We start from the raw sequence: 15,454 nt of genomic DNA, 5'->3' as shown, positions 1-15,454 counted from the left end.
GGTTATGTGACTTGCCCAGGGTCGCACAGCTAGTAAGTGTCTGAGGTGAGATTTGAACTTAGATTCAGTGCTCTACCCATTGGATCACCTAACTGCCCACATATGGTTATATCCTAAGTTTGGAGGACTTTGTGAATCTCTGTTCGAAAACTTGAAAGCTTTTGTTTAATTTTATTTTTGTCTGAGGCCTCGTAAATGTTTGTTTTTCTATACATTTATTGCCCAAACACATTTTTTTTCTATGTTCAATTTCTTTCTTTTATAATTTTTTTTTTGGCTGGGCAATTGGGGTTAAGTGACTTGCCCAGGGTCCCACAGCTAGTAAGTGTTAAGTGTCTGAGACCGGATTTGAACTCAGGTCCTCCTGAATCCAGTGCCGGTGCTCTATCCACTGTGCCACCTAGCTGCCCCCAATGTATTTCTAAGACCAAAGCTTGCCAGGAATGTATCAGTTTACATGAATATATGTGACACACCAGGATGTTTCTATATCACTTAATTCATAGGTCCTATTAACAACAACAACACTAATACAATTACCCATTAGTCAAACTGCTGCTGGAAGGCTCTTTGGGGTAAGGAAAATCAGAAAAAAAATATTGATTTTTTCCTAGGTGAGCTCTTATACCAAAGAAATTATGCATGATGCATCCTCAAAATTATGTCCAGATACTTTTTTTTCTTAAAGCGGAGTACTTCCATGCCAGCTATGCATATCAGCCAGGCCAAATTCAATAAAGCAGAGCAATCACAACAAAGGAAAAATAACTCTGAGGAATGAGGAATTCATAGGAGATATTTATCCAAAAAAAGAAACAAGGATAAAATTTTGATGATCTCAGCCTTATTGATAATGATATCAGCACATATAATATAAATGCACATATGCATATATATAAAAGATATAAGCATGATTTAAAAATCAAGGTGGTCTTTTGTTGTGGTTCACTTGTTTGAGGTATGTATGTCTGGCATTTTATAACCCCATTTCAGGTTTCCTTGGTAAAGATATTGGAGTAGTTTGCCATTTTCTTCTTCGGCTCATTTTACAGATGAGGAAACTGAGGTAAAAAGCATTAAGTCTCTTGGCCAGGATCACACAGTTAATAAGTATCATAGATGGATTTGAACTCAAGTCTTTCTGAATCCAGACCTGGCACTCTAGCCATTGCCCCACTTCGCTGGCTGGGTATGACCTAGAGACATTAATATGAGGAAATAAATTAAACCACATAGAAATCAATTGGAATTTGTGAAATTGAACTCTGACCATAATATTTAAAAAATGTACTGTATCCCAAAGTTAAAGAGACAAACAGGATAACGGAGTATCATTTCATGTTGAGGACATCATCATGCATGAAAGTCCATGAATCAATGGAAGGATTCATGGACGAAAATACTTGGGTGAGACGCAATAGAAAAACAATTTATGTTGCCACAAGAATATTCTGTAGAGCATCTGGAAAGGATGAGGGAATAGATAGGGAATCTGTTGAATGATAAAAAAAATATGGCAGATATGAATATAGCCTTGTCGACATCTGTTGGAATTTTTTCTTTATTGAAAAATTACTGATAAATCCTTTATTTTCCTTAGTGATAATCACATTCTTTATAAAGAATATCTAATAAGGGAACACTAAACATGTTACTGATTGGAAAAGAAGCTAGTACTTGATGAAGAAGAACTAATGGGAACTCTTGGGATCAGTGATTCCATCTTAAATTTTATTGTTGGAAAAGGTAACAAGGACAGCTATATCCTGAGACATAACCTAGATTTCAAAGGACTACATTTGATAGGGTTCAGAAATTCATTAGGTACATCTCCTGTGGCAAAAATTCAGGAGAAGTTGGTCCAAGAGAGATGGGGATCTCTCAGGAATGATATTCTAACAACACAAACTTCTTGAGGAAGAAAAAAAGGCAATCAGTCTTAAAATATTAAGTTGAATGTACAAATGACTTATGAGCTTGTGTAGATGTTAAAAATACAGGTTTAGGGTAGGTAACAGGAAATTAATATTAAGGCATTATATGGTCCTGTGATACCGTTACCTCTTAGAATGACCTGGGTTGTGTGTTGCATACTAAGGAAAATAAAAGTGATAATATATTTAGGTAGGAGGGAGATCAAAGAAGGAATGAAACTGTTGACTAGGGTAGATGAGACAATGAAAATGAATAGTGACACAATGTTTTCTTTGTTTCTTTTTAGCTGTGAAAGAAAATGATCTTTAGACTAAGGAAGGCAGGGGAAATGGTCAATCACAACTTGAAAATCAATTTAAATAAGGATATGGCAAAAGAGTAGCTAGTTCTCAAAGGTTTTGTGTCAACAGCCTTAGAAACACTGAGTACTGAAAGTACTGGTAGAGCGAGATTTGATTGCTCAGCCACTTTCAGTGATCTTTGAAAAAATGTGGAGAATATGAGAAGTGCCATATAAAAGGGGAAGGGCATATTTTGAAATCTGAAAGAAACTTTTAGGATGATGAGTTTTATTTCAAATCTGATGGGGTGGAGTTAGGAGAGAAGACTCTAGAAAATTAGTATAGAGCTATTTCCAGAGTATTTGAATAGGAAATATTGATTGTTAAGGGCTAACATGATTTCATCATGAACAATTCATTTCAGTCTAACTATTTTTCTTTTGAAATAGAATGACCATATAGAGGTTGGAAATCAATGCTGAATATATAGTATGCCTACATTTCAGTGAAGAATTTCACAGAATCTCCTTGCATACACAATAGGATAATGTGTACTTGATAATGAAATAGTTTGGTCAGTTCGGAACTGAGTTAATGACTGTTCCCAAAAAGTAACAAATCATGGGTTAATGTCAAATTGGATGGACATCTTCTTTGCTCCAGGATGTTTGGAATTTCTTCTAAGGACTTGGAGGAAGGCATAAATGGTATACTTATCAAATCTGTAAGTGACACAAAGGTGAGACCATAGAGACCATAATAGATAAAAGAGCAAAGACCCCCCAAAAAAAAATCTCAGTTGGCTCTTGTGATGGACTACATCTAATAAGTTTAAACTTAATAAAGATATACATAGAGGGCAGCTAGGTGGTGCAGTGGATAAAGCATCGGCCGTGGATTCAGGAGGATGTGAGTTCAAATCTGGCTTCAGACACTTGACACTTACCAGCTGTGTGACCCTGGGCAAGTCGCTTAACCCTCATTGCCTGCCCTAAAACAAAGAAAAAAAATAAGGATATACATAAATGTTTTACATGCATTTCCACAATTACTTTCAGAAACAACTTCTAGAGGAGTCAAGTAGGAATAGTTTATGTGAAAATTTTCTTAGGGCTTGAATGGATTGTAAATTCAATATCTTACATGTGTGGAGAAAGGGAAAATAAAGATTTGAGGATAATGGTGAGTTTGAGGACACAGATGTCTGAAAGGGTAAAGATAACCTTGACAGAAGTAGAGAAGTTCAAAAGAGGGACAGATTTTGGTGGAAAGATAATGAGTTTTCTTTCTGACATGTTGAGTTTCAGATGGCTATGGTCTAAGAGCAAAATATATTGGAGGAATGTCCCTTGCAAAAAGTCTTCAACAAAATTCTGTTGTCTGCTCGTGAATACTGTAGAAAAGATTTCTGTTGATTGCATAGTTGCACTAGATGACCGTTCAGGACAATTAAGATTCAATTCTGTAAAATGTCTCCCTGGGATAGATACAAAAATAATAATAATTAAAAAAAAACTTAAGGATAGAATGAATAATCCTCTCAACATGTTAATGTGGGAAGAAGTATAAATATAATACAATATCACTATTTCTCCAGGATGAAACTGAATTTCAGAAACATGAAGTGATTTTTTCCTATGGTAACATCCCTCTAAATGAATGAAGCAGAGCTCAAATATGAGTTAAGATCTCCTATTGCTATGAGACATAGTCCTTCTCTCTACTGTATTATCTTGCTTTAAGAGAATTGTTTAAAAAACAGAAGTTAAGACCAAAAAGGACATTTGACTGTGACATCTAGACATAGACAGATGTCAAAAAATAAGCTAATAAAGCTAAAAAAAATATTGGATCTACCCTGTATTTAGGCACATACTGGAATAGTCAATGCTAGTTTACTATCGTGACACAGTATATAGAAAGCTGAAATTAAGTCAATATAACTTGCATATGAGTACATTTACAGATGATAGGTATGACTTTAGGCAGCTCATTTAAGATTTCTAAGCCTCAGTTTCCTTGTCTTTAAGGGGATGATAAAATATCTATGTTACCTAATTTATAACATCTTTGTGAGGCTTAAAAATGTTAATATATGTAAAGTGCTTTGCCAGCTTTAAAGTATTATAGCTGAATCAATGAACATACTTGTTACAACCTATGATCTAATGATTGCTGCTCCATCACCACTATTCAAAAAATTTTAACTACCAATTATGGTAGGTGGATCTTGCACTAGTACTTACTCTCTGTTCCATAAATCTAATCCTAATCTATCAGTCATACAGGTTGATTGATTTGTTGAACAATTATTTACCAAGCTTCATTTGTCTAACACTCTGGTATGTGTTATTATAAAATACAAAATTGTTCGTATCTTTTCCAGGAGGAACTGACAATCTCGAGGGAGATTTCGAATTTAAGCAGAATAAATTGAATAATGAAAGGTTTAGTAACACAAGATTACCATGAATGCTAAAGTGTGACTGTCTCTATATGTATGTGTATGGGAATGTGAGTGTGTTGAAAGAAGTGGTAATGTATTAAGTAAGCCCTAAAGAACAAATAAGAGAGAGATCACAATGGTTTGGGGTGATGATGGAAGGGCTCATTAAAGATATTGAACTGGAAAGGTTTGGAAAAATAGATGACAATTTTGAAAAGTGTTTTGGGGCAATTTTTGAATGGTCTTGAACGTCAACAAAGAGTTTGCACTTTGGAAATTTATGGGATTTTTTTTCTATCACCCATAACAACAGCATGAATAACAATAATAATAATAAATCATATATTCTATATATTTATATTCATTATTATTCCTAGTATTGGCTATTCTGACAAATAAAAACATATCTTTTTTTCTATTGAAATGTATAGTATAAATATCATTATTCCCTTTTCATAAATGAGCAACATGAGACTTAGAAGGTCACACCACTACTAAATGATGGACTTGTTCCTTCAATACAGATTTTCTGATTCTAAGTCCCCAACTCTTCTTCCCATACATGAATTAGTTTCCAGGATTGGTATAGATGGATAGAGCACTTAAATAAAAAACATAAAAACATGGAGCCCTTCATTCAAACCCTACCTCAGACACTTACTAGCTGTGTGACTCTGAATGAGGCACTTAATTAGTTTCTCTGGGCTTTTGTTTCCTCCCATATAAAATAAGAGGATTGAATTTTATAACTTCTAAGGTCCCTTTCTGCTCCAAATTTATGAATCTATGATTGATCCTGTGACTTACATATGGTCACATATGAGATTTAACTGCTCTATAATCACATATTTTAAATTGTCCCCATTTTATAGACACGGAGGCTAAAATATTAGTGTCTTATATTGAGTATTTTTTGAATCAGAGAGACCAAATTATTGACATTTGAGTATTTTTACCCAGAAGTCTAAATTTCTTTTCAATTTTATACTACATGAATAATAATTTAAAGCAATAATAAAAAATTCCCAGTTGTCTTTTATTTAAAATTCTGTTGGCAAAGTCCACATCAGAATATTTGTTCTGTGCTCTTCCTTAGATCCTCTGTATATATGAAATATGAAACATTTCTACCAAGATTTATTTAAAAGTTTGGAGTTCCCAGTGAACATGCATCAATAATACCATGAAAATATAGAGAGAGCTCCTCCCACATTATTTTTTAGCATAGAGCCAAGAAGAAAACACTTATAGTAGGTGGGAATTCAGACTGAGCCTTCAAAGAAGACAAGGAAGCAAGATGGGAGCAGGATATCAGTCCATCTGAAACAGATAGTGCTGAGTTCTACCTTTTGTGGGGCAATAAACCTTTGCTTCTTTGACAGGGCCATGGGTGTACAACTGTGTACATTGTTAAACAGATATATTAATGTGAGTTCATTTTTATTCTTTTAAATGCTATTTCATTAGATTTTTCTGGTAATTTAGTTTTAAAAAATCTAGTTTTTTCTTTTTTCCTATTCCCCCTTCCTCCCCCTTCCTTTTCTCCCTTCCTTTCTTCTTCCCTCCCTCCTTTCCTTCCTTCCTCCCATCCTCCCTTCCTTCCTTTCTTCCTTCCTTTCTTCCTTCCTTCCTTCCTTTTGCACAGAAGTTTATAACATTGAAATCTAGACTTTCAGTTTCACCCTAGATAACTTTTAAGAGTAATGGGAGATCATCTCCTTCATTTAACTTTTTAAAAAACTCAAGACTCTATGGTGCCTTGCATAGTTATCCTGACTCAGCTGTGACTTTCTTGAAGTCCTTCCTTTTCACAATGTTTCTGCCAGAGGGAAAAGTGGTAACTTTAAAATTGAAGGTGTCAGATGATACCTAATAGGCTTTCAAAGACTTGGTTACCTTAGGCATCGCAATACTGTCTTGTTAAGGTCACATTAGGAATATGGTCATTAGAATGCTAGGTCAATAGATCACCCATTATTTTAAAATGCATATTATTCTGACTAGTTTCCACCCCAGATTAAAGGCCACTACTACTGAAATGACATTTCATTAAAAATGGAGGGAAAAGCTGATCATAATAGCACAAAAACCAATTATTCTAGGCTTTATTCAAGTTATTATGTAACCCAGATTTGTGGAGAGTGCATGGCCTATATTTGACATAATATTATAGTATAGGAATATTCTGTATTATCCAAATTAACTCTTCCTATATTTTTCTTATTAAAGATTATTTATTTTGCATGGTGAATGATCAATTATGAGATCAAAATAAGGTATATGACTAAAACAGATAAGTAAATGAATGAAAAAGCATTTGTTTCACTCTTACTAGAGAGCTGTTTTTGTCAAGTCATATTCAACTCTTCATGATATTGTGGGCCATGGTGTCCATGGAGTTTTCCAGGCAAAGATACCAGATTAGTTTGTTATTTCCTTTTTCACTGGATTAAGGTAAACAGAGGTTGTGACTTGCCCAGGGTCACACAGCTGTTAAGTCCTTGAGGCTGGATTTGAACTCAGGTCTTCTTGACTCTAAGACCTAGTGTTCTGTTCACTGAACCATCTAGCTGCCCTTTACTTGGTTTAATACTATGATTATTACTGGGAAAAAATATAACAACAAAGATATTCTCTGCCTCCAAGAGAAGTAATAGTCAGGGAAAGGTATTTTGCTTTGAGAAGACATAGAGATGGCCATGGATAAAGTTATAGGATTGTTGATTGGCACACCCTTTGCAATAGCAATGACAGTATTGATTATGGTTCCAGAACTGGATGGGGTAGATGAGAAGCAAGATGACTAGAGAGTAAAGTGAAGGATAAATGGAGTTACCCTGATAAAGTGGGCAATATTAAATACATATTTACTAATTAAAACATTTTGTCCCTGTGATGGGAATTTCAAAGTTGAAAGAATATCACTTTAAATCACTATCCTGTGTAGAGAGGATACAGAGTCTAAGTGACAACCTGGATAGAATAATTAGTGTTGAAAAAGGTAATTTTGTTAATCATTTCATAATCTGGCTTCAATTATTGATAACCATAAACTATCCATAGCAGAGCAAAGTTAGCAGGTATCATGTTTGCTATAAATATTTCTAAGGCCTGAGGGAAAAAATTCTTTCTTTTCCCTCAGAAACACAATCATTGGCATATACATGTTTACTATTTCATACTGGCTGAATGAACTATACATATTTAGTCAGGAACAGGGAAAACTATGGGTGATCATCTTCTGGTAGATGAAGAAGTTTCAGGTGGAAGAAACATCATTGGGAATTGAACTACAGTCAAATTTGCATAAATTGTCAGTAAGCAGATTTGTGTGTCTATGTGTGTATACATACATTTGTGTTTATTTGTTGTTATTGTTCAGTTGTTTTGTTTTGTCCAACTTTTTGTCACCCCATTTGGGGTTTTCTTGACAAAGAAAATATCAAAGTGGTTTGCCATTTCCTTCTCCAGATCATTTTATAGATGAGGAAACTGAAGCAAACAGGCTTAAATGACTTGCCCAAAGTCACACAGCTAAGAAGTATCTGAGACTAGATTTGAAACCAGGAATTTGACTCCAGTCCCAACACTCTATCCATTACATCACCTAAGTGATATGAATAGTTATATATGTGTGTGTGTGTGTGTGTGTGTGTGTGTACTTGTGTATACACAGACACACACACATATATATACACACATATATGCATATACATATATAAATGTATGTATGCATAAACACATATATATATATATATCCATATAAATCTATATCCATTCACTACACAGTTATGTTTGTATAGATATTAGAGTTTTGGCAAAATGAAAGGCTGCTTTGTAGATATATAATGTCCCTCCTCAATAGAAGCATTGAGCAGAATCTGGATCAGGACCTATCAGGTATATTGATGGGGTTTGGGGAAAGACAAGTGTACAAACATTTTTAAGTGCCTACTATGTACTATGCAAAGAACTTTACAGTTATTATCCTATTTGATCCCCACAGGAATTCTAAGAGGTAGGTGATATTACTATCTACCCCCACCATTTTATAATTGAGACAGTGGTTAAGTGTACAGGATATGATCCTGCAGCTAGTAAGTGTCTAAGCCTAGATTTAAACTGAGGTCTTCCTGACTTCAGGTCTAACTCTCTATCCAATGCCCCACCTAGATATTTTGAAGGACATTTCTTCTTTAGGCACAATGTGGAATATCCTCTTAAGGTCTCTTCCAAATATGAGGTCCTATCATTGGGATTTGAATACATTTTCTTTCCAGGTAAGTCTTACTGTCCTATTTCCCCCCAAAAAAGAAAAAAATTTAAGAGCTATGTATGTCTAATATTTTATTCCATCCTTCTGGCAGTCCCTAAATATCTGAAAGGATGTGGGCTCAATCACTGAGGAATTCAATTGACTAGAGTGTACCATAAGGTTTATAAATCTAAATAGATGGGTAGTGCCCCCTCCCTTTCAGCCTGCACAGTTTTATCTCACCAATGAGCCACTGGTGACAAGGAACTGCAGGCAGGTCCAGCCTGAGCTACATCCAGTCCTGTCCCGCTGCCCACTATGGAGTACCTGATCAGCACCCTGGTGGCCTCAGACTGTGTGGCTGCCAGTAACAATATCCAGATGAAGGATGATCATGACAAGATGTTTAAGATGAGTGAGAAGATCTTAATTCTTTGTGCTGGAGAGGCTGACAATGTCCAGTTTGCTGAATATATTCAGAAAAATGTACAGCTATATAAGATGCGCAATGGGTATGAATTGTCTCCCACAGCAGCAGAAGCTAATTTCACATGTCAGAATTTGGCTGACTACCTCTGGAGTAGGACTCCATACCATGTCAACCTCCTGCTGACTGGCTATGGTAAGTACATAGGACCTTCACTGTACTATATGGACTACTTGGCAGCCCTGACCAGAGCTCCATCCGCAGCCCATGGTTATGGTGTTTTCTTGACCCTCAGCAGCCTCGATCATTATGACAAACCAAGTATCACACATAAGGAGGCAGTAGAGCTCCTGAAGAAATGTCTGGAAGAGTTCCATAAGTGTTTCATCCTCAACCCACCTTCCTTCAGCGTCTGGATCATCAACAAAGATGGCATCCATGAGCTGGATACAATCCTCCCTTCCAAGAGGAGGTCCTGATCCACCCCACCCCCAGACCAATACCACAGGCCAGGTTACCTTTTTGTTCCTGGCTCCTTTACTATTGTTTTCTACAGCCTGGACCCAGCCAGGCACACACAGTGCTTCCAGCACCCATCAGAGTCTTCAGCACCAGCAGCTTCTGAGGCTCTGATCACAGACTGGTGAGGGGGTTCGGCGGTAGGCTGGGGTGAAGTGGAGGCATTCTCTGCCAGAGTTGGGGGAAGCACCCTGGTTCTGAACCAGTGGACTGAATCGAGTGGTGGTGGCCCAGTGCGGGAGGGGAACAGGCATGCCGAGCTTCAGATCATAGAGAATCAGAGTTCAATCAGACTTCTGTTTCTGGATCAATGAGAAAGTGGCAGTGATTACTCGCAGGCCAGGCAGCCTGAGAAGAAGCCCAATCATTCCCTGGGCCATGCTGTAGCTCAGAACACTGTGTCCTGAAAGCAGCAATACACTTTAAGAAGGACTTAAAAGCCAACAAATATTCAGCCAAGATGAGTAGGCAGAGAAAGCAGCAGACCACCTGAAAACTTCTTTGGGGGAAAGGTAAACCACAATACACTGTCAGAAGAAGAAGATAATAACAAAGTCAAAGCTCAAACATTCAAAGCTTCCAAGAAAAATGTGAATTGGTCTCAGGCCATGGAAACACTCAAAAGGTAATTTGAAGAGAATGTAGGAGAGATAGAAGGAAGATCTAGAGAGATGGAACAAAGAATGGAAAGAGAAATGAGAGCAATGCAGGAAAGTCATGACAAAAAAGTCAACAGTTTGAAAAACCAAATGGGAAAGGAAATAGAAAAGCTCTCTCAAGGAAAGAATTGCCTAAGTATTAGGATTGAACAAATGGAATCTATTGACTTTATGTGAAGTCAAGACACAGTAAAGCAAATCAAACTGAAGAAAAAAATAGTGGGTGATATGAAATATCTCCTTGGAAAAACAGCTGACCTGGAAAACAGATCCAGGAGAGATCATTTGAAAATCATTGGACTACCTGAAAATTATGACCAAAATAAGAGCTTAGAAAAAAATAAAAATAATAATACATCTAAATGGATTCCTTTTCAAAAGTGATGATCTTATTAGGTTTTAGAAAAGACATATATTTGGAATGAATGAATGCATGAATGAATGAATGGAAGGATAAATAATTAAGTGCCTACTTTTTACAAAGACCAGTGCTAAGCCCTGGAAATACAAATAGAAAAATAAGATAGCCCTACCTTGGAAGAAACTCACATTCTAATGGGTCGAACAACATATGCTGAAGGTTTCAGTTGCAAATCACATGGAAAGGACCCATGGTCCTTAGGATATAGCAGCAAAGCTAATTGCTTTAAATCAAGGGTTCTCAAAATGTTGTGTCATCTATTCCTTTGGCAATGTAGTTAAACCTATGGACACCTCAGGATAATATGAAATACACAAATTAAAATACATGAGATATAAAGGTAATAAATTATATTGAAATGCAGTTAGCAGATTTGAAAAAATTCAATGACTATAAGTTAAAAAGCTACTGTGAATGAACATGGTACACTTAATGCTTTGGAGAGGACTAATAAAGTGCTTAAATTATCTTGAAAAGAGATTATTGTATAGCTGTGTCCTAATCATAGAGGTTATTAAATCTAGGTGAAAACTTAAAAGGAAAGAATGGTTTTGGAATTGGTAATTTATGAGTAATTTCATAATCCAACCTAGTTTTTATTTTGCATGAGTTTTTGTGTCCCTTAACCATAAAACCTTAAAAAATAAATTCTATAAATATCCATAATTTGTGAATAGTGCACCAAAAGTAACAGTTACCATTTTTGCTATATTTCTTAGATCTACATTGAATTTACCTTTCCCCTATCACAGGCATGATGCAGGCTGTGTTGCAAGTGAATCTAGAGGTTGAAGGTTAGAGACCATCCCTTTCATTCCCAAGGCTCTTGGGTTTGGAACCTGGGGCTGTTTCTTTTGAAGTCACAGAGTAACGATGGTTAAGGTAGTAGTGGTGGATTGATTTGATTTACACATGCCAAATTCAACAACAATAGTCATACTAGAAAAAGTGAATTGTTTAGTAGGCTGGAGACCATCCTGTATTCTAAGGTTTAGGTAGGAGGGGGAAAATAGACATAAACTAATATAAAACAGCTCCTTAGAATGGAGAAGAATGTAGCCTAACACTATTTTAATAGCATACTTTTTTGGTCCCAATAGCCTTTGGTTGAGTTGGGCAAATTCTTAAAATATTTTGTTAAGGGGTAGCTAGGTGGTGTAGTGGATAAAGTACCGGCCTGAATCTAGTTCAGGAGTACCTGAGTTCAAATCCAGCCTCTGACACTTGACAGTTACTAGCTGTGTGACCCTGGACAAGTCACTTAACCCCCATTGCCTGCCAAAAAATAAATAAATAAAAATAAATATTTTGTTATACTCCCTTTTTTGTTTGTTTTTTGTTTTTGTTTTTGTTTTTGTTTTGTTTTGTTTTGGTGAGGCAATGGGGGTTAAGTGACTTGCTCAAGGTCACACAGCTAGTATGTGTCAAGTGTCTGAGGCTGGATCTGAACTCAGGCCCTCCCAACTCCTGGTCCAGTTCTCTGTCCACTGCACCACCTACCTACCCCATTATTCTCCCTTTTGTAATTACTGCTAAATAAAGTATTTATTGGTTTCACTCATTCCCAGAATTAATCACTAATTGTATCTTTGTTTTCCAGGCCCTTATTGCAATATTCAGTACATAATAAGTACTTATTAAATGCTTGTTAATCAATTGATTGTATTAAAAAATAACTAATCCCCCCTCATAGACAAGGTTCTCTGCTTAGTGCAAGGTTTCTGAAAATAAATACTGCTTTCTTACTCTGTGCTTCATGCATAATATGTGCTTAAAATATTGGTTGAATTAAATTATGAATAAAAATTCAGATTCAGGGCATAAGGAAAAAAACACAATTAATCTAGGAGTTAAAACAAAACAAAACACAAAAACAAACCCATAATCGAATGGAAGCCACTTGAAAGGAGGAAGATTTTTATTTTCTGTCTTTGTATCCCCTTCTTTCCAGCACATGTCCTGTATATAGTTGGTAATTAATGAAGTTTGGTTGGACTGAGTAGAATTTTAGGGGGAGATGGAGACACATACATAAATAAAAGAGAATTTCAACAAAAATAGGGCAAAATAGAAGAGAATATAACATTCATAGAACAGAAATTTGGGAGCATCTGTAAAGTGAATAGGATCAGAGGGTCATATATTTAGAGTCAATGGAATATCAATTTCACCTTTTAATTTTATAAATGGGGAAACTGAGGCTAGGAGTATGGTAGTTACTTGCTCAAGGTTAAATACCTTGTAAGTGGCAGAGCTGGGATTTAAATCCAGGTGTTTTTTCAACAAGCCTAGTGCTCTCTCACTCTACCACCCTGTCTTATAGCAGAAATTTGAGCAGGAAAGGTCCACTTTTACCGAAGTAGATAAGTGAACTCATATGGCACCTGAAATCCATATTGAAAGGAGAGATTTTCATTGTTTCCATTGGGGACAGAGAATAAAGGGATGATACTGAAGGTGAAGGAATGAGACATATGAAGAGCATGGATGGGGAAGAACACAGGTCAAAAGCAGTCAATATGATGGGGAGTATCACAATTAACTGAAAAAGTGTACATGAAAAGGAGAAATATGAGAGAAGGCTGAAAAAGATAGCTTGAAGACCAAATAGAGTGCTGTGTTTGTCTGGTTCATGAGCTTGTGGATTCCTTGGTCACCAATAGTGAGTAATTAAAGGCTTTTGAACTTAAGAGTTACCTGACAAAAGCAGCACATTCAGAAGATCTTTTAAGCAAAATCAAGAAAGATAGTTTAGAGGAGAGAGAGCCTAGGGGCAGGAAACAAAAGCTGTTTTCCAGGAAAGGAATGAAGGCTTATAATAGGGGATTGAGAGGAAGGGACAAATCCAAGAGATAAGCAAAAAGAAGGATTTATAGTGATTGGTAACTGATTGGCTGTGTGATATAAAGGAGAATGTGGAGTTAAGATAAGACTGAGTTTCTCCAAAACAGACAGGTAGCAATGTAGTGGATAGAGTTCTGGTCCTGGAGTGAGGAACACCTGAATTCAGATAATTATTAGCTCTGTGACACTGGGAAAGTCACTTAACCTCTGAGCTTTAGTCTCTTCAACTGTAAAATGGGCATAGTAATAGCACCTATCTTGCAGTGTTGTGAGAATCACATGAAATAATATTTGTAGGCACTTATATAAACAGTTCCTTTCCTAATCCTGGATCACTGCAATGTGTTTGCTAACATCAACAGAATTGGCAAAACCAATTAAGTTTGGGGAATGTAGAGTGTGACATTAACGGAGGCAGGTTAGAAATAGAGGACTTGGGAGTCTGGAGAACAGGTACTGTGGACATATAAATCTGCATGTCATTTGCCTAGAGGTGATCATTGAACTCATAGGAATGAATGTGGTTGCCATTGGAGACAGTATAGCAAGAAGGGAAGCTAGAGGATTAAGCCTTAATGTATTTCTGTTCCTTAGGGGAGATAAGGAGAAAGAAGGACAAGAAGTTGAGATGGATCAGCTTAAGAGTGAAAGATATGGGGAAGATTCCTCTGTTAAGATTTTATACAGAATGGCTGAACTCTTAGGTCTTTTCTTGTGCTGAGATTCTGTATTTCTGCAGTTTCATGGGTAGATAATTTCCATGGTCCCTTCCAGCTCTAACAATATCTAAATCTATGACTATGTTAATTCTCCTTGTCTTATTTGCATTTTCACCCTTTTATCTCTAATTATGGAGTGAAAGCCTTTGTTTCTCATTAAAGGTATTTTAGGCATCAGTGAGCATAGATCATAGAGATAGAAGGTACCTTAGAAAACACATAAGCCAGCCCTATGATTTTTCTGGGAGAGAGAGAGAGAGAGAGAGAGAGAGAGAGAGAGAGAGAGAGAGAGAGAGAGAGAGAGAGAGACTGACTGACTCAGAGAGGTTGGAGGATTTTCCCCAGCTTTCCTTGCATGACAAGTTAGTAGCAAAACTATAATTAAGATCCAAGTCTTCTGAATCTCACCTCAAGGTAAATTTTTGTACAAAGCTGCATGGGTGTATGACTGGTGGGGGTCAGGAAGTAAGGAAGGGGAGGGTTGTAGTGGGAGGGGTAGAGAGTTTTTATTTTTTATTTTTTATTTTTTCCTTAAATTGTAAACCATCTAAGGATGCCCTTAAAAATAAAACTAATACCAGTGGATGATAGACCTATAGAAAACCTCTAAATACAAAATGCTAGAACTTCAAGATAGCTTAGGGCATTACTCTAAAGTTACAATGGATCTTGGAGCATAAGATATTGGAAATGAAAAAGATCAGTCATTTCATTTTTTTTGGCGGGGCAATGGGGGTTAAATGACTTACCCAGGGTCACACAGCTAGTAAGTGTCAAGTGTCTGAGGCTGGATTTGAACTCAGGTCCCCCTGAATCCAGGGCCAGTGCTTTACCCACTGCACCACCTAGCCGCCCCCTCAGTCATTTCATGTTGCATATGGGGAAAGAAGGAACAGGTAATGAATAACTTGAGCAGATTCATGCATTTCCTCAGTGGCAGAGCCAGGA

The 15,454-nt window shown here is 36.5% G+C and overlaps 1 protein-coding gene across 1 annotated transcript; it reads left to right on the top strand.

Annotated features, from left to right (window-relative positions):
• The first annotated feature begins 9,235 nt into the window (after nt 1-9,235).
• On the top strand, nt 9,236-9,823 carry LOC122747936 (proteasome subunit beta type-2-like). The gene has a single exon (XM_043993708.1). It carries the CDS (start codon nt 9,236-9,238, stop codon nt 9,821-9,823), a length of 588 nt encoding a protein of 195 aa, XP_043849643.1.
• Nucleotides 9,824-15,454: the final 5,631 nt, after the last annotated feature.

The sequence above is a fragment of the Dromiciops gliroides genome, chromosome 3, assembly GCF_019393635.1.
Source record: "Dromiciops gliroides isolate mDroGli1 chromosome 3, mDroGli1.pri, whole genome shotgun sequence".
Classification (NCBI taxonomy): Eukaryota; Metazoa; Chordata; class Mammalia; order Microbiotheria; family Microbiotheriidae; genus Dromiciops; species Dromiciops gliroides.
Note: the sequence above shows the minus strand (reverse complement) of the source record. Positions and strands in the feature narration are given on the sequence as shown.